We start from the raw sequence: 18,578 nt of genomic DNA, 5'->3' as shown, positions 1-18,578 counted from the left end.
CTTTTCTTCATGGGGAGTTGAAAGAGACAATCTATATGAAGCCCCCTCCTGGATATTGTACAGACACGCCTTATTTATCGTCTAAAGAAGTCACTTTATGGCCTGAAGCAAGCTCCTAGGGCTTGGTTTGAGAAATTCAGATTTGTCATCACTGATGTTGGCTTTATCTAGAGTTCTTCTTATTAGTCTTTATTCATCTTAAGGCGGAAGCAGCAAGTAACGATTTTACTCCTCTATGTTGATGATATGCTCATTACATGGGATGATACAGAAGGAATTGCTAGGCTACAATAGTTACTTAGTGAGTTCTTTAAGATGAAGGACTCGGGGCCTCTGACATATTTCTTGGGACTTGAAGTTAGCAGAAACTCTTAGGGCTATTTTGTTAACCAACAAAAGTATGTGGTTGATCTCGTTAAACTGGCAACCTAAGTGACTCTATGATTGTGGACACCCCACTAGAACTGAATTTAAAACTCAACAAAGATGATGGTTCTCTTCTAGAAGGTCCTACCCTTTATCGTCAACTAGTGGGCGGTTTAATCTATCTCACCATGACTCGGCCGGATATATCTTATGCAATTCAAATAGTGAGTTAGTCCGTGTCTTCCCCAAGACAACCTCATTTATCTACAGTCATCGGATCATTAGATATGTGCGAGGCACCCTATCACAATAAACAATTGGGTACAGGAAGAGGTCTTTGTGTAAACCAAGTGATGGGGATTAATTTCCTCCAATTTGAGGAGATAGAGAGCTCCAAATTCTTTGAACAGGGAGTGGCAACCAATCTTCCTCGTTTGAATACCCCTCTCCACCCTCAGTTGACCTCAGGTATTTCTATTAACTCTGTCAATTCAGTTTTTGCTACTGATGAGTGCTTTGTGTCCCTTGTTCCAGATTCCTTTCTCAACCAAGTGTCCAAGGCCCATGGTTAGAAAGCCATAGTGAGGGTACAAGGATAAGGAAGGGGAGGAAGTGGTGGAGAAAACTTGTAGGGAGAGGAAGATTTGGGAAATCATTGAGGGTCTAATGGGTGAAGTGGATAGGAAGGATATGCAAAGGGGGTTTACAGAAGGGGTAGAAAGGACAAATGATGGAGGAAATAAGGAAAGGATTGAGAAGATCCCTAGGAGTGAGAAGAGAGGAACATTAGATAGGAGGAAACTAGCAAGGAAGAATCAGTTGCAAAATTTGTGCAAAAGCTAGGGTGTAAATTGAAGAATCCAAATGATCTAAAGTTTATCTGCATAAAAAAGAGGATAGTAAGTTAAAGAAAATAAAGTTGAGTGAAGTAGAGAGGTTGAAAAGAGATATTGAGGGGGACAAGAAGTTTGAGGTGAGAGGGGATAGAAGGAAAGGGGTTAAGTAGAGGATGGAGGAGTTGGAGTTGAGCTTGAGAAGTTAAAATGAGAATTCTAAGTTGGAATGTGAGGGGCTTGGGTAGTGTTAGGAAGAGAGCAACAATTAAAGAGGTGATTAAGAAGTTTAACCCGGATGTGGTAATGATCCAGGAGTCTAAAAGAATGGATTTTGATTGCAGATGGGCAATGAGTGTGTGGAGAGATAGGGGAATTAAGTGGGTGGCCGCTCCATCATGGGGATCCTCGGGCGGGATTCTAACATTGTGGAAAGAAGATATATTAATCGACTTAGGAGCTAATAGGTGATTACTTTGTTTTCCTGAAGTTTAGATAGGTGGAAGATTTTTCGAATGGGTACTAACAAACGTTTATGGCCCCATTGACTATAGGTAGAGGAAGAAATTGTAGGAGGAATTGAGTGGTGTTAGGGGCCTTTGGGAGGGACCGTGGTGTGGGAGGGGATTTTAATGTAGTGCGGTTTACAGAGGAAACCAACAACCCTGGACAAAGAGTGACAACTAGTATGAGAAAGTTCAACCATTTTGTGGATACTTGTGAGCTTAAAGAAATTCCACTCCTAAATAATAATTTCACTTGATCCAACCTTCAATTGAGGCCAGTATGCTCCAAGCTGGACAGATTCTTGTTCTCAACAGACTGGGATGAACATTGGGGTAACCTAGTATCTAGGGCACTCCCAAGAATTACTTCAGACCATTGGCCTATAGTGATGCGTAAGGAGGAATTGAGAGGTGATGGACCCACTCCATTCAAGTTCGAAAATATGTGGTTGACCCATCTGGGGTTCAGTGAGAAGATCAGGGAGTGGTGGGAACAATCTAATCTGGTAGTAGAGGGAGGGAATGAGGTTGCACAAGAAACTTCAATTTCTAAAATCACAATTAAAGGAGTGGAATACGTTAGAGTTTGGAAAAATAGAGGAAAGGAAACAAGTCCTGTTGGAGCAGATTGAGGATTTGGATATGAAGGAAGAGAGGGGATCCTTTGGAAAGGAAGACAGGAAAATGAGATGGGATTTGAGGAGGCGGATGGAGGATATTCTGATTAAGGAGGAAATAAGTTGGAGGCAAAAATCTAGGTGTAAGTGGCTAAAGGAGGGAGATAGAAACACTAGAGGCCTTAGTAACTCATTTCAAATCTATATTTAGAAGGCCTTTGAATGAGAGGGTGTGGTTGGAGGGTTTGGAGTGGCCGACAAAGAATAGAGAGTGGTTGGAAAAGAGGTTTGATCCGGAAGAGATAAAGGCATCAATATTCTCAATGGATAGGACAAAAGCTCCAAGCCTAAATGGCTTCACAATAGATTTCTATCAGGATTGTTGGGATATAGTGGAGAAGGATCTTAGTTCAATCTTCGAGGAGTTTCACAGTAGGGGAATAATTAATCCGAGCCTGAACTCAACTTTCATTGCTTTGGTCCCAAAGAAGAAAGAGGCATCACAACCTAAGGATTTCACACCTATCAGTTTGGTGAATAGCTTGTATAAAATAATTGAAAAACTGTTATCTCTCAGGATAAAGAAGGTCCTCCCCTCTATTTGCACTCAACCAAGGAGCCTTTTGTAGAGGGAAGACAGATCACTGATCAAATCCTCATTGCAAATGAGAGTCTGGAGAGCTTCAGGAAATCTAAGAAGGGAGTGGTATGCAAATTGGACTTCGAGAAGGCTTATCACTTAGTGGATTGGTCTTTTTTAGTGGAGGTGTTGAGAAGCTATGGCTTTGGAGAAAGGTGGTGTAAATGGATTTGGGGCTATATTAGGACTTGTCATTATTCTATCTTGGTGAAATGGAATGGTGGTTGACTTTTTTCCTGCTTTGAGATGTATAAGACAAGGAGACCCACTCTCCCCCTTTCTTTTTACCTTGATGACTGATGTACTTGGGAGATTGATCCATAGAGCATACTCGAGGAATCTGATAAAAGGGTGGAGAGTTGGCAAGGAGGAGGTACCACTGACACATCTCCAGTTTGCAGATGATACAAATTTGTTTTGTGAGAGTGGGTATATAAGCTGGATCCGAGATTTAAAATTAGCAATACAATTCTTTGAGCAGATGTCTAACCTTAAGGTGAACTTCGATAAGAGTTGTGTGGTGGGGGTGAATGTGGAAGAGAGGGAGTTAAGGAATTATGCAGGTGTGTTAGGTTGTGCAATCTCAGATTGGCCTTTGACGTACTTGGGCTTCCCTTTAGGAGATAACCCTAAGAATGAAAGTTTTTGGACTCCGGTAGTGGAGAGATTTGAGAAGAGGCTTGCGTCCTGGAAGAGAAATTATCTTTCCTTAGGAGGGAGAGTCACTCTAATTAGGTCCACCCTAACTAACTTACCTGCTTATTATTTGTCAATGTTTAAGATCCCCACCAAGGTCTCCAACTTATTGGAAAAAATAATGAGGAATTTTCTGTGAGAATCGGGAGAGAAGAAGAGAGATCATAGGGTGAGATGGGAGGTGATAATTAGATGTAAAAAACTAGGAGTGGGTACTCTCTCGCTTTGAGTGTACTTGGAACCCTCCTGAGAGTGTCCAAGGTTTGTTCTCCCCTTTGTTTTTCATATGGCCTAAGAAGCGAGGGAAGATGATGTGGAGGAGTATTAGGGCAGCCGTGTGTTGGTTACTGTGGGAGGAAAGAAACTCTCGAATATTTCAAAAAAGGAAAGATCCCTGGAAGACCTATTAGACCTAATGCTTTTAAGGGCTGCCCACTGGCTAAAAACTACGAAACTATTCTCAGACTTGCCTATAGCTGACCTATTAAGAAACTGGAAAGAGATAGCAACCTCTACTCTGTGTAAGAGGATTCTTAGTCCCTTGTGGTCCCCTCGTCCCTCCAGATTTATAAAAGTGAATTTTGATGGTAGTAACATAAGGAATACAAGGCCCTCTGGGATTGGGGGAGTTTTCAAGAATGTGGAAGGGATTGTTATTGCTCTGTTCTCAGGCCCTATTGGAGGAGACTCTCTTAGGGCTGAGATCCTTGCAACTATGGAAGGGGTTCAAAGAGCAAGGGAACTAAATATCAGTTGGTTGATTTTGGAAGGTGATTCAAAGGTGGTGATTAGCTGGTTGAAGAAAGAGGATAATGGCTTGTGGAGTTACAATAATGAAAAGAAAAATTTTTATGGCTATGTAGGGGCATTGAGATACAATACAGCAGGGTGAAAAGGACTGCTAATTCTTTTGCAGATGGGTTGGCCAAGCAAGGGGTGAATAGGGAGGCTATTTTTTGGGCTAATTTTTAATCTTCTTTCATTGTAATTTGTTGATGGGGAGCTAAGACTTTTTATCTCCCCCTTATTGTACTAAAGTTTCATAAATCTTAATAAAGTTTTTATTATTGATAAAAAAAACAACCCACTGTGTCCAAATCTGCCACTGAAGATGAATACAGGGCTATGTCTTCCGTGTGTAGTGAGATCATATGGCTTCAATTTCTTCTATTCGAAATACTTAATGAACCATCATCGTCTGTTTCTCTCTATGTAGACAATGTCAGTGCAATTAAAATTGCTTCCAACCCTGTCTTCCATGAGAGCACCAAACACATAGAAGTTGATTGCCACTTCATCCGCAATCTCTTTGAGGGTACCATATCTCTTCCTCATGTCTCCTCCAGGCTCCAACTAGCAGACTTGTTAACTAAAGCAATGACTCAGGCTCGGCATCTATTTCTCATGGACAAACTGATGCTTATTCCTAGACATCAGTTTGAGGGGAAGTGTAGAGACATTGAGAAGATCTAGCCGCAGGGCTATTTTTGTACTTTTACTCTTCTTTGTTGTACAACTATTCTTTGTGCTCTCTTTCTTTTGTACACTAAGGGCAGATTTGTCCTTTTACCTTTTTAATATAAATATAACTTTTAGGGTGTCGACTTACACATTGTGTCACTCCCACCAAATCTGTTGTCTCTTTATTTCTCTTTCTAAACATTCGCTTGACTCTGACAGAAGCTGATAAATTCTAGCATAATGTCTCTATTCTGAGTAAGTTGCCTTTTCTTGTTCCCATATTTCTTTTGCTGTTTCAGCCCACATAAAGTTCTGCTTAACAGAAGGTAACATGGATGTCAAAAGGCATGGCATCATCATGCACTTTTCTTGGTCCCATTTGTCATATTCAGCAGTACCAGCCCTAGGTTCTTTCACTTTTCCATTTATATATCATGCTTTATCCCTGGCTGTAATGTACAATCTCATCTCCTTGGACCACCCCAAGTAATTTCTGCCATCTAAGGGGGTAATAATCATTGGGGAGTTTGTTGTATCATGATCACTGTTTAAACCACTCTGATTAGAGGTGGTTCCTGAAGTTGCAGTCTTCATAAGCTATAAGTAATCACTTATCAGTGAAACCCAAATCTGTTATTACAGTCCAAACACAGAGGACAGCAGCCCACACTTCTTGGAGTAATTTTTGAATCAAAAAAGAGTTCCAGAAAGCACAACACTTTCTGTTACACACATTAACAGGTCTACCAGACTCACCAATGCTAGTACAAGACACACAAAGCATCAATAGGGCTGCTGTAGTACTTCAGAAAACTGAACCAGGTCATTCATGACCTACAGAGGTTCAACACTCACACAGTTCTGGATCTACAGATCCACAAAATAGGGTTCAGACTTCCCTTATACCATTCGGCCAAGGCAGTCCACTGCCTGTTCTTGGTAACCAGACCAAGAACCAAAAAGGAGGGCTTAGTTCTTGTTCTTGTTCAGTTCGAGTAGGTTTCTGGAGGCTCCAGTCCCTCTTAGAGGAGATTCAAATCACCATCCGCTGATTTCTGGAGTCAGTCCTTCAAGGTTCTGATCAACCTGTGTAAGTGAGGAAGCAGCCGATGTGTTCTCAGTGCAAGTCCAACCAGGTTTCTTCCATTCTCAGTCCAGTGAAGTGGTGAGGAAGCTTCGGCCAGAAGAAGATAGGTTTACAGAGCCTTACCCTGCTCTGATACCATGATTTCAGAGAAGGAGAAGAAGAGAGGAAAAGAGAAGAAGATTAGAGAGGCAAAAGTGTTGGTTGGTGGCGCCAGCTTTGTATTTATATTCTAGGGTAGCCAAACATAATAAAATAAAGGGAAAAGGCAAAAGTGCCCCTTGTGGCACATAACAACTTAATATTACATCAGATATCAGGGATACAGACTACTTCATGGCACTATATCATCTTCATTAAATCTACTTCTATTAGCTTTGCATGGATTTCCTCGTTAACTTTCTTCTGTATGGTTCTTCTCCAGCAAGTCCAGCATCCCCCTCCCAACAGCAAATCATACATGTCAGTCTTAGTTTGTAATCGCAACGAATAAACAAGCTAACAGAAGTAAATAAGAACAATATGGAACTGCAGCAGGAATAGTATTTTATGGATGTAATAATTGTCAAATACTGTATAGCACTAGCACAAGCCTGAGGTTGATGTGTGCATTGAGTTGGGATATGATTGTAAGTGGAGGGAGACTTTCAGATTGTAATTTGGTGGATGAGTAGTCTAAGGGACCCCTCCTAGGTTTGGCTAATTCTCCCACTGGGGAGTGGCGAGTTGTTTTGGGGTGCCAGGCAAGGATATACATTTTGTTAGAATGCTTGAAATTTCAATGTTACGTTTTGGTTTTGAAGGTAGTGATAAGATGTATATGGAATATAAGTTCCCACAATTTAAGAATGAAATTACAAAGAAATAGGAGGGCTAGCACATGCAGAGAAAAAAAAATAGAATAAGAGATACCTAAATGGATAAGAAATAGGAAGTACCAGAAAAGGCAGGAAATAATAATAATTTGAACAAGTAATTCATTTTTAATAATACATAAAAAGGTAAGTTATTTTTCATAACTGGTAATCTTATTTTTTTCTTTGAAATTTCAATCAATAAGTTTCAGCAAAGCTTTCATTTCAGACTAGGTCCATTACATGGTTCAAAAGAAAATTTAAATGCTTCATGCTTAACCACCGGAACAGGATCTTCTTTTATATTGCCATTGCATTTTATGATGGCTTTGTTTATGTTGGAAGATTCTCTTGCAGATAATATTTGTTTCCTTCTTTCTATTTTTATGTTCCTCTATTCTCTCATTCTCTGCCATAGAATCCTTCAGTTCTTTTTCTTCTGGAGGGAATAAATTGCTCCTTAAATTTGATGATATTATTTACTTACAGAGAATGAGGGAAAGCAGTACCGGAACTATGACAACTCCTCCCACAGTGAAGAAGCTCGAGAGGTTGCAAACCATTCAAAAAGAACACAAAGATGCACTGGAAAGAGCTGTTAGTTTGAACGTTCCTCATGCTGTGAAACCAGAGGAAGAAGCCATTGGCTCTGGGGAACCAGATATGGGGGCTTCCCAGAACCAAGCTGAAGAAACCTCAAATGGGACATCAAAATCCAAAGAAGGAAGAACTAACTGGAATGAAGTGGTCAAGAAGCTTTACAGCAAGAAGGAATCAGGAGAACTTCATCTGAAGAAAGATGATGTCCCAAAATGACAGCCAATTCTTTCCATGTGGCCACATGCATCATCAGGCTACTTAATTTGCCTTGCTTTCTTCATTTTTCACTCTGTTCATACAGGTTTTTTTTTATACTGGAATTTGTAAACTACCTTCTCGTATAAATAGAACTGTCAAGAAAGTAAGATCAAGAGAAAGGAGAATCTAATAAATGAATTAGCTAAAATGGAAAGGTACCTTCAATGTTCAATCTGTCAGAGTGCTGCAGTTATTATTTCTGTGTAGCATATGCATTGTTCTGTTCTGTAACAAAACAAGTTTATCTTGGAATTATCTTGGAATTCTAAGCACTGAGATAGTAATACTAGGAATCAGGGTTGAATGAACGCTTAGAAAATAGAAATTGCAAAAGCTAATAGCAGACGACAGAATCTTGTTGACATTACCTGTACCAAACCAACCATCAACTGAATTGGCTTGTGTTGTGACAAAAGTTCCTGAGTATAAATACTGAGGTGCTGTGCTTCCTAACCGGAAGAACGTTTATGGTCCATTGGAGAACAGCTTTTCATGGACCATAATCGCACACTCGCACAATTCAACCTAAAAATTAACCGAACTCTTTGACGCTATTAATTATTTTTTAGAAGCATCATGTCGTCCTATTTTAAAGTTCTAATGCAAATGCCAAGCCATAAGAAAAAAAAAAAAAGAACGAATCATTCTCTTCCAAGGGACAAGGCCGATGGAGGCTTTTACTTTGTTGTGCAATGCGTATCCGTTTTACAGCTTCCCTTTGAACAGACAACGATAGCTCTCAGGAGTCAACACCTGTAATTTTTTCTTTTAGGATATATTCAACTTCCGGGAGAATGTTTAGGCACTGTCCATCAGAAATATGCTACCAGTTTCTGTAACGAGACAGACCAGACGGCAGACATGGTTTTGGGGCTACAATCGCTTACCAACTGCTTTAAGCTTTCATGCATGGATAATCCTTGCAATCTCGTTTATAACGCATTTAATTGGAGGCTGGATGTTTTCTTGATGCAATTAACTTACATAAGGAAATACACAAAGTAACAAGAAAATAGTCAACAATGAACAAACATGACCATACCGGGGGGAACTAGACCCACAAACAAGTCCTGCGTCCCCTGATTGCTTTCACCAATCACCAAAAGGTAGAATCGTGATGTCAAGTGCGCCACCACATCATAGCATGCCATTGCCAGCATCAGATTCACAGGCGTGCATGGTCACATGGTCAGCCTGCAACAGGGGGAGAGTATGCCTCATCTATTATACACTAATCAGACATTGATGACTCCAACAACATTTTTTTGAATTTTTTCTTTCCTTAACAAAACAGATTCAAGGATTAATAAAATATCTACCAAAACACTGGAGTCGATGCCAAAGCAACGACCAAGGCAGGTACAGGAGTCAAATTTCAGAATAAGCTAATCAACATCTAAGGGATTATACACCAATATTTATCTAAAAAAACTCGCTGTTCTAGATATCACAGCTTTTAGTCTACTGGGAGAAAAGCAAGAGCCAAGAACCAAAAATATCCCACTGCAGCTGGGTCCCTTTTTCACTTTTGTACAGCTAAATCAGCCAGCCTTAACAACCACTAAATTCTTCAACTCTAGTAGCTGCAAATCACTAGGATGTCTGCATAGCTTCAGCATGATAGTTCTCCAATTCTTTGTCCAGTTCCTCAGCAGATTTCTCTGTAGTTAGCTTCCTTCCCCGGCCACGGCCACGGCCACGGCCACGACCACGGCCACGGCCACGGCCACCACGGCCTGCTCCCCTGCGGCGACTCCACCTGCTATAATGGTTAAACAAAAGCATTCATTAGTTCACTGTAATGGCAAGGATTGCTCATACAGCAGGCAATACAGACCAAAGAGTCATGAGATATTCAACAATCTCAAAGAGTCTTATGGATCTGTGGTCACAGGAGAATGGATAGCAAGGATCAAATCATCAAAATATCAATACAATACACCCTGTAAATGGATACACTGATAACAAAAAAAATAGTTAAGAGGATTTTAATAGCATCCCTCTAAAATTTTTACAATTAAAAAAAAAAAAACCGAAAGAGTATCACCCTATATACACCAAAACCCACTTGAGGCTATCAGGCAAAATAGACATTTGGAACCTTGTTGGATGGTATGGTTTCACTTGCGATGGTTTATTTCATGTTTCGGATATCTCATTCATTGCCTAAAGGTTCATTTAGGTTATTACTTATGCACATTAAACAAAAACCCCCAATCAGTACTTAAGATATGGAATAAAAGCTCCAAAACAAATAGGCAAGCTAACGAACTTCTATAAGAGCACAAGGAATTATATTCCTGGGAGTAATCCATACCATTCTAAACAAACACTCCTTTGAACAAACAAACCAGCATAGAGAAATCAACTAATCAACACTTGGTTAAAAAATAAAAGGAAATGCAGAAATTCGAACTACTACTTTAGTTACAAAAACCAGGAAAATGGCCCTAAAACTAGTCAGAGAATGCAATAAAACCGTAATAACTTGTTTATCACTTCATAGAATCCCTGCTAACTAGAAAAGTTCATATGAAACCATCCTTATGACAACCAAAATAGCAAATATGCAACATGGTTATTTTCTTAATTTTTTATGGTAGTGGCAAAAGAGAGGAAGTGTTTGTACACATAGAGGAAAAGTTCATGTCCAGACAGTTGGATTGACCTGACATCACAAATCCATTTCAGTAACAGTTAAAAAGAATTTATCAAGCCAATGTGTAGATCAGCATTCACATGTAAGGTAGTTTTATATTAATACTGCAGACTCATCCAAATTGATCAGCCAGTCAAACCAGATTGACTATGGCTCCAATGACCGATCCAGTTAAAATTAATTCAAATTTTAGTCATATTCCCCAGACTAGAAATGTTTTATATACCTTGATCATCATTGCTAACATTTCTTTTCATTCAGAAAAGAAAGGGGAAATGAAACCTAACAATCATAAAATGGAAATAAAACAATGCCTACTTTTCACTTCCCATAGTTCTTGGCAAACAAAACTTCAGTTCTCCATCTTGATCAACACTGCATTCCTTTCCATCTTGTGCACCCAATTATAATTAGGCTTAATTTGGGTCCACAAATTTGAAACATGATGGGAACCGAGCTTGACATGATTTCATGAGATTTCATGTGAATTAATAACTCGTGTATGGTACATGCTACAATATCACACAACATAAAGACTCAAAGCACAGGCAGGCTTCTAAATGGAATCAGAATACAAGATTTTTTCAATCAATGACAAAAAGATAGTAATTCAACTGAACAAAGTTCACAGCAAAATTGTTTCTAAGCCATAAGATGGCAGCATCTGCATGAAGCAACTTACCCAGAACCACGACTGCCTGCAATAGAACCTCTGCCCCGACCTACACCAGGCCTGTAGAACTTCCAAATGTCAGATTACTCTCAAAGGTCAAAAGAAAAAATATCAAGAAACAAGTTTCTATTTTATACAATAGCTTTCCTGCTAGCAAAATGGTTCAGGAAGTGTACTACCCCCCCCCCGTCCCGACTATGGGGTTAGTTTTCAAATATGGGAAAATACTCAAAACTTTGTAAACAAGAATAGCAAGAAACAATATCACTTTCCAGCATTATATATAGCATTGTACTGAATACTGAACTTCAAATAGAAGGGACACACCAATGGAAACTCCCACCGTATCTTAGCTTTGAACCACTGCAGACTTGGTTACTACTGCAGACATATGACCTACAATATTAATGCCTCACAATAGTTCATTGCAGGAAAAAACTACTGCATACTTGGTTACAACTGGTCATTTGGAATTAAAAAAGAGAAAAAAATTATCTCTACAATATCACTATCCTTAATATCCCCACTCTGACACAGCAACGAGGGAGTGCCCAAATAGATTCAGGAACTCAAGTAACTTTTCAGGAACTACTGTAAAAAAAGGTGATTATATTAGCCTGGGTATAGCCCACCTATTACAATTCTGTCTAAAGTCTGTTTATCCACACAGCTCAATCAGTCCCTCTCATAAATAAAATATTGAAGAGCATTCAGCATTGCCCTAATCAAGTTTGCTAGACTGAAAGGTTGAGTCTTTGAGTCTTTGAACTAAGAGCATTCAGCATTCAAGATTATATCTGTGTCCGCCATCATTATATAAACATGGTAATTTTACTGGTTATTTCAACTTGGAGAAACATTGTATTCTGCTAATAAAAGGTTGTTTTGAGTTAGAAAATCAATATGAACTGTTAAGTTTTTTTATATATAAAAATATGAACTATCAAGTTTATGATTGAAAGGTTGCTAGACTGAAAGGTTTGAGTCTTTGAACTAAGAGCATTCAGCATTCAAGATTATATCTGTGTCCGCCATCATTATATAAACATGGTAATTTTACTGGTTATTTCAACTTGGAGAAACATTGTATTCTGCTAATAAAAGGTTGTTTTGAGTAGTTAGAAAATCGATATGAACTATTAAGTTTTTTTATATAAAAATATGAACTATGAAGTTTATGATTGTGTAGTTTTATTTTGACATGTCCATGCAGTTTGTGTTGCCCCAGTTACAAGAAGGGAGGCCCAGTGAACTTGGGGCGAATTGCAGATTCCTGTGAACCATTGAGTCTTTGAACGCAAGTTGTGCCCAAGTCCCCCGGACTGAGGGCATGCCTGCTTAGTTAGGCATCATTAATTGCTGCTCCTCCCTCCCTAAACCCATTGGGCGTTCGAGAGTTGATGTGGAAGTTGGTTTCTCATACCCTCTTGGGCGTAGCTGGCCAAAATAACAGCCCCTTGCAACAAAACACTATGGCAGTTGGTGGTCTGATCTAACAAAAGGGGCAGCCCGGTGCACAAGGCTCCCACCAATGCAGGGTCTGGGGAAGGACAATATATGCAACCTTACACTTGCCCATACAGAGAAGGTGTTTACAAGAATTGAACCCTGGTCACTCAGGTCGCCTTAGCTATAGCTGAGAAATAAAATGTATCACCTTAGTTATAGCTGAGAAATAAAATGTCTAAGACCAAAATGGGAGCCAGCAGTTAGACTAACAATTTGGAGTATACAAGTAAGCAGAACAAACACTACTAAATTAATGATTGGCTCAGCAGGTTCATATTGGGGCATCAATCCATTTTCTTTAAGGGAGAGGCAAGTGGATAGGGAGTGAAAATAGGATTCCAAAGTAACTATCATTCCAGATTGATTAACTAGATTCTAATTGGAGTTGTCCATCCCAAATTGGGACCCAAAGCTTCAAACCTGCATTCCCAGCTAAAGTTGGATTCAATACAAGCATTAATCCGTGTTTAATGCCTGAAATCTCAAACAATTGAGAGTTCGCCATCTTAAATTTTTTAACATCCACCCAAAGCAGTCTCTCTTGTAGTAACACCTCTTTAACCACCCCATATCCCTACCGCTTTGAAAGAATATACACAAACTTATCTCATAAACCAAAAAACAAATGGGATAATATTTCTATAATTAATAAATGGGCACTAAAGCAGAAATTAAAAAACTGAGAATTTTATTTATTCAAGTATTACACCTTCAAAAACTTCCTGTTCAACCGTCATAAACAAATCTCAGGATCTGTAACCAACCACCTAGAATACCTGAATTTCTAGCCAGATCTCTAACAAACAAGGATAGAAAAAGAAATGAATGGATATGAATCAATCTAATATATAAGTCGGTCTCTAACAGAGGCCTTCGTATCATCTTATTGTAACTGTTAAACATAACATTAATGAAAAAAAATTGTTACTGATAAAAAGAAAAGAAATTAATGAAGAGCAAGAACTTCCAGGATTCCCCATCCCCTAAATTCCAGCAAAAAAATCGGTCTCTAACAGAGGCATTTTTATCCTCTAAATTTGCACAAACAAAAATAGCCAAAAGTATCAATGAAATGTTAAAATCTTAATCAGTAGATATATACTTAGATGGGCAAATACCTCCAACATTAGTAGGTCATTTTAGCAGATTGAAGACTAGTAAATCCAAATAATAAATAAATAAATATCAGAACAACAAGCTAGATAACATCAAAGAGAGTAAAAATTAATTCACATACGTCATAACAACGGTTCTCTTTCCTCGACCATTTGCTCCTCCAATTACATTGACACGAGCTGAAACAGGCAGCTCTAAATTGGTGCCTATAATTTCTATCTTCATAGGTTTTCCATCCAGTATAACATTATTATATCGCTTAAGAGCAGCCAATGCATCACTTCTTCTGAGAAACACCACTTCTGCTGATCCCTGTAAGCAAGTATTGAGTGCCATCTTTTAAAACCACAGACCACATTTATCCATACTACACAGCATATCAATGAGCTAACCTTACAACATTGACAAGTTCCATTATAACAATGCCAAGGAAAGTTTAAACTTCAAAGGTATGTAGTTGGCCAATGTGAGGAACCTAAGATGTAGTGAATCAGTATAATCTACAAATAATCAGACAGAATCCTCAATAATTTTTTTTCAAATACCATGTTCAGACATGCATACATGCTTGTCCACTCCTAAACACATACCCAACATGTTCTACATGCCTTGCATATCTCAACCTCCCTCACTCCATACACCCTCCTCCCTCTGAAACACATATTACATATACAATTACTAAAATAGTATTACATTACTAACACAAGTAGCATGTTCAAAAGCAACTTAATCAAATTATAAGCATCTTGATATTGAAACTTTACTCATCATCCTTATAGTATTTACCCACATACAGATCATACCATCCAACTTGAATAAAAAATGGACCTCGGGATTCTATTCCAAATTTGCCTTTCAATTATGGGATTCAATCTGAAAACATAGAATCCCTTCCCCACATTTATCTTCCAAATTCCAATCATTTGCAACTGGCAGCATCTAGGATGGCCCTAGAAAATGGCATTTTACAATGATGGAGCCTTCTCCCATATGATGCAAAGCATTCACCAGTTATTACATGGAGTGTATACAAGTTTCACATAAACACTTTGACTAATCTCACCAGATACAGGAAAAAGCAATTATTCCAGGGATTGAAATTCCAGAAAGATTTTAGAGATACTACAATTAATTCAAACAGAGTTTTTCTTTTTCATTTTCAGCGCAAAACAGAAATACATAGCATAAATATAGAATAGTAAACCAAAAAATAATAAGGAAAAAAAAGAGATACTAGGAATGCGTATGGTTTTATTAAAACATTAATTTGTTCCTGATTTTGAAATGTAATTTCTTTATTAGATTTCCTTCTCCCTTTTTAGATAATTGATTTTCCTTCTATAAATCAATGCTATTTCTTATACTTATAACTTTTTCCCAGAAAATTTCTCAAATTTTGGAGTGAGGTAAAACCTAGTTCAGAAATCAGAACCAAAACCTTTACTTGTGGAAAAAAAAAAAAACATCTTCATTTTTGTAAACAATGTGCTGCAATGTATGATACATGGGATGACCAGAGGTATCACTGTAGTGTAGCATCTCATTGCACACGGATTACACTTGTATACATACATACACTTCTTTTAATTACTAAATACAGTTCTTACCAACTAAAGAAGTCAAATGTATCAGGCTGATCATTGAACTTCCAAAGCTAGTGCCGCCACATCTATTTACTTTCTAAAATACATACTAACAAGCTTTAAATATGGCATATATGAACTACAAAAAAATATTGTTATAATAAAAATGATAGAACTTCAACCACACGATACAGCTACCAGAATGGTAGAAGAAAAACAACGGGCGGAGGAACTAGTGAACATTAACACATACGCTTGGGTGACCATTTCTGTCATAATGCAGGGCATATCTCTTCAGCTCTCCAATCTCAGAGAAAAGTTCCTGAATTACAAGTCAAATTTCAGCCAAGTGTTGATGAAAAATTCCTACACCCAAAACAACTGAATCAGCTTACGTATGCTCATATTGTACCTTGATATCTTCATTGGTAACTCCATAATCCAAGTTGGAAACATATAACTTTGTGCCATTGTCAATTCCTGATAACCCTGCAGCTATCAGGCTATCTTCAAACAAATCATGCTTCCATGAAAAATCCTTGGTTCTGCTGTAAGACTGATGAAAGTACGCGAACAACAATTCAGATTGGCAGAAGAAGGTGTCAGCACATGACCAAGAAATGGAACAATCTGGTCCTCGTCAATAGTCAATTGGAGACCAGCAAAGTTCCATAAAATGAAAGAGAAACTGCTAACAATGTAGTAGCCACTAATATTGAAATTCTGACAAAATCCAGAAAGTCAGTCCCTAAAATGATTATAACTAAAGCATACGGATGGAAATGGGCATAGAGAATTCCACCCACAACAAATAAACCGATGATATGTTACTGGTGAGAGCTCCAGTTCCGAAATTCAACCAGGATAGCTCCTCCGCATTGAACTCCATGAACTAGCATTATTATTGAAGGCCCGCAGTGTCGCAGTTCCACGTATATCAAGAGGATCTATCACAATCCCCACTTTAATAACCCACTAAATATGGATAATCTGTGAAGGCATGCTATAGATGCACCAGAGACCAAGATTGCTTTAGTGGGTACTTCAAATTTGAGAATCTCCATGTACACAAAATCACCTTAATCCTCTCTTTTGTGTTTCAGTTCCTAAAGCAAGTGAAGTTCTTGTACATATGCAAAAAACAGCAATAGTTTTGAGCTTGCCTTGGCAATTGCGTAAGACGATGGCCGAGCATTGACCCTGAGAGGCCCTGTCCCTGTTGTTCTTCCACGGCCAAAGCTCCCCCCTCCTTGCCCTCGGCCTCGCCGGGGCCTGCCTCGTCCTCTACCTCTCTCACTATTATTCCTGCTCTTTATAATGTCATCCAGTGCCATATCTAGAGTATTTGCCATTGAACTAGAAGATTCAGTAAACCCTTTGCCAAAAATGTAAGTACACCAGCACCTGCCAAAAAAACCTGCACCAAATACCCAATAAAGTCATAAGAAACGAGTTCCAGAAGATAAAACAAACAAAACAAAAGTTAGGTCATAAAACTTTGCCACACATCCAGTCAAAAACAGCTTGCAAATGAAAAAAAAATGACAAATTGGGAAAAATACAAGTTGCGGTAGGCAGACGGCAAAAGAAAAAAAAAACGAAAAGAAAATATTTGAAAAGAAGCTAAGTTCATCAAAAGCGCAAATAGAAAGTTGTGAAAATCCAACCCAGGCAGACGTAAACCCTACCAAATGAGACCACAAAAAAACAGGAAAATCGTCACCTAAAAGTTCCAACTTCTGCATTCATAACCACGCATATGAACACCATTTGAAAATAAAACAGCTGCCTCAACAAACAAAACCCTAAATCTCTCAACAGAAAACTTGATCCCAGATTGAACAATGCCGAACTCGCAAAACCAAAGTCACAAGCTATAAACGAAAAACCAAAGAAAAAAATAACAACTTTGAGCTCTTCATACCGCATTTATCAATCATTCAACATAACAGCAAGTACCTGAACAAGATCTGCAGCGGCAGCTCACCAAGAACAGTGAAGGAAAGGCGAAAACTTGAAAAATCCTTATTTTTCAAACTCTAAAGCTACAACATTTCGTGATCCAAGGCAATAAATACGAGAAATTGTTCTAGGGTTTCGAAAAGAAGTGCGGAGAGAGGACAAAGACGCGCAACAAAGAAACAGACGAACGACGAGAGGCAGATATCACGAAACTCCGTGGGTCCTCCGGAGATATAAATAGAGAGAGAGCTTCGGGAGATTGTTTAGGGTTTCGGGAGGAGGAAGAGAAGAGGAAGGGGCTTCAGGATTTCATTCTAGGGTTTCTGAAGGTTTACGACTTGGTCTCATGGAGTGGTGGGCGGGTAACCAAACGCGCTCTGGCTGAAACGAAAGTCAAGCGGAAGTCTCCCACTCTTTCTTTTATTAATAAGTAGCAGAAGAGCCAGTTGCCTAACGAGTTCGACCAATAGTGGTGCCTGCTTCGAGCTGTCGGGTCGGACAGCCACAGGCCATTGTGAAAGGTACACGTGTACGGTCCAACCATGCGATTAGTGAAACCCTATAAATCATTGTTATCCGGACCAAAAAAGCTGATACGTATAGAGAACAGGGGATCGTGATACCAACTTACAGCCGTGGTTGCCGTTGGATTGGAACTTTGGAGTTCGTATGATTGTTTGTACCATAATTATTTGATGGGATGCTTTTATTTTGACATAAAGTTTTAAAATTTCTTTTTTTTTTGGGTACGAGAATGAATTGAAAAGGCGACGAGGTGTGGGCCTTGTAGGCCCATGCCCAATGACCCGGCCTCGATAGCTTCCAAACGAAGGAAGTATATCCGTTTACATGGCTCCTTTCTTCTTTCTTGCTTTACGGGGATAGACAACGGGGGCAACATTTAAAGCTTTTTATCTGTTATTAAAAAATTTATCGATGGACATCTGACCCAATTAATAACTTATGCGTGTGTTTTGTTTTATGGATATTACGTGATAGACGTTTATTAAAATGTTGTTATATCATCATCAAATTAACAATTTTTTTATTATATTCATCTATACGTATTGACATTCACAAAAGTGAATTTTGATTTATATTTGCATCAACCGTTATGGGAAGCTTCATTTTAACATTTCCCCTTATAGTTGAGCAACTATT

The 18,578-nt window shown here is 38.7% G+C and overlaps 2 protein-coding genes and 1 long non-coding RNA gene across 4 annotated transcripts in view; 1 reads left to right on the top strand and 2 right to left on the bottom strand.

Annotated features, from left to right (window-relative positions):
• LOC148855165 (uncharacterized) overlaps positions 1–8,087 on the top strand; it is a 42,881-nt gene extending 34,794 nt beyond the window's left edge. The window contains exon 6 of the mRNA XM_088982718.1: positions 7,547–8,087. Coding sequence (XP_088838844.1) covers positions 7,547–7,873 — 327 coding nt within the window. The 3' untranslated portion in view covers positions 7,874–8,087. The remainder of the gene's footprint in view (positions 1–7,546) is intronic.
• LOC148855164 (uncharacterized) lies at positions 6,507–9,094 on the bottom strand. The gene is made up of 3 exons (XR_016112428.1): positions 8,958–9,094; positions 8,075–8,140; positions 6,507–6,643 (listed from the first exon to the last, which is right to left on the bottom strand). It is a non-coding gene; the product is annotated as an uncharacterized LOC148855164 (long non-coding RNA).
• A 185-nt stretch (positions 9,095–9,279) lies between these two features.
• Positions 9,280–17,955, bottom strand: ALY4 (ALWAYS EARLY 4). 2 transcript variants are annotated; one of them, XM_088982719.1, is made up of 7 exons: positions 17,415–17,955; positions 16,619–16,872; positions 15,868–16,011; positions 15,709–15,777; positions 13,994–14,184; positions 11,257–11,307; positions 9,280–9,677 (listed from the first exon to the last, which is right to left on the bottom strand). In XM_088982719.1, the coding sequence occupies exons 2-7, from the start codon at positions 16,805–16,807 to the stop codon at positions 9,509–9,511; spliced, it is 813 nt and encodes a 270-aa protein (XP_088838845.1). In that variant the 5' UTR covers positions 16,808–16,872; positions 17,415–17,955; the 3' UTR covers positions 9,280–9,508. The 2 variants fall into 2 exon arrangements, with proteins under 2 accessions (XP_088838845.1, XP_088838846.1); XM_088982720.1 differs by having other exon boundaries at positions 9,280–9,674.
• Positions 17,956–18,578: the final 623 nt, after the last annotated feature.

The sequence above is a fragment of the Nelumbo lutea genome, chromosome 4 (genome assembly GCF_056320005.1).
Source record: "Nelumbo lutea isolate HS-2025 chromosome 4, American lotus-T2T, whole genome shotgun sequence".
In the NCBI taxonomy this organism is placed as follows: Eukaryota; Viridiplantae; Streptophyta; class Magnoliopsida; order Proteales; family Nelumbonaceae; genus Nelumbo; species Nelumbo lutea.
This window is presented reverse-complemented; position numbering and strand designations above follow the sequence as displayed.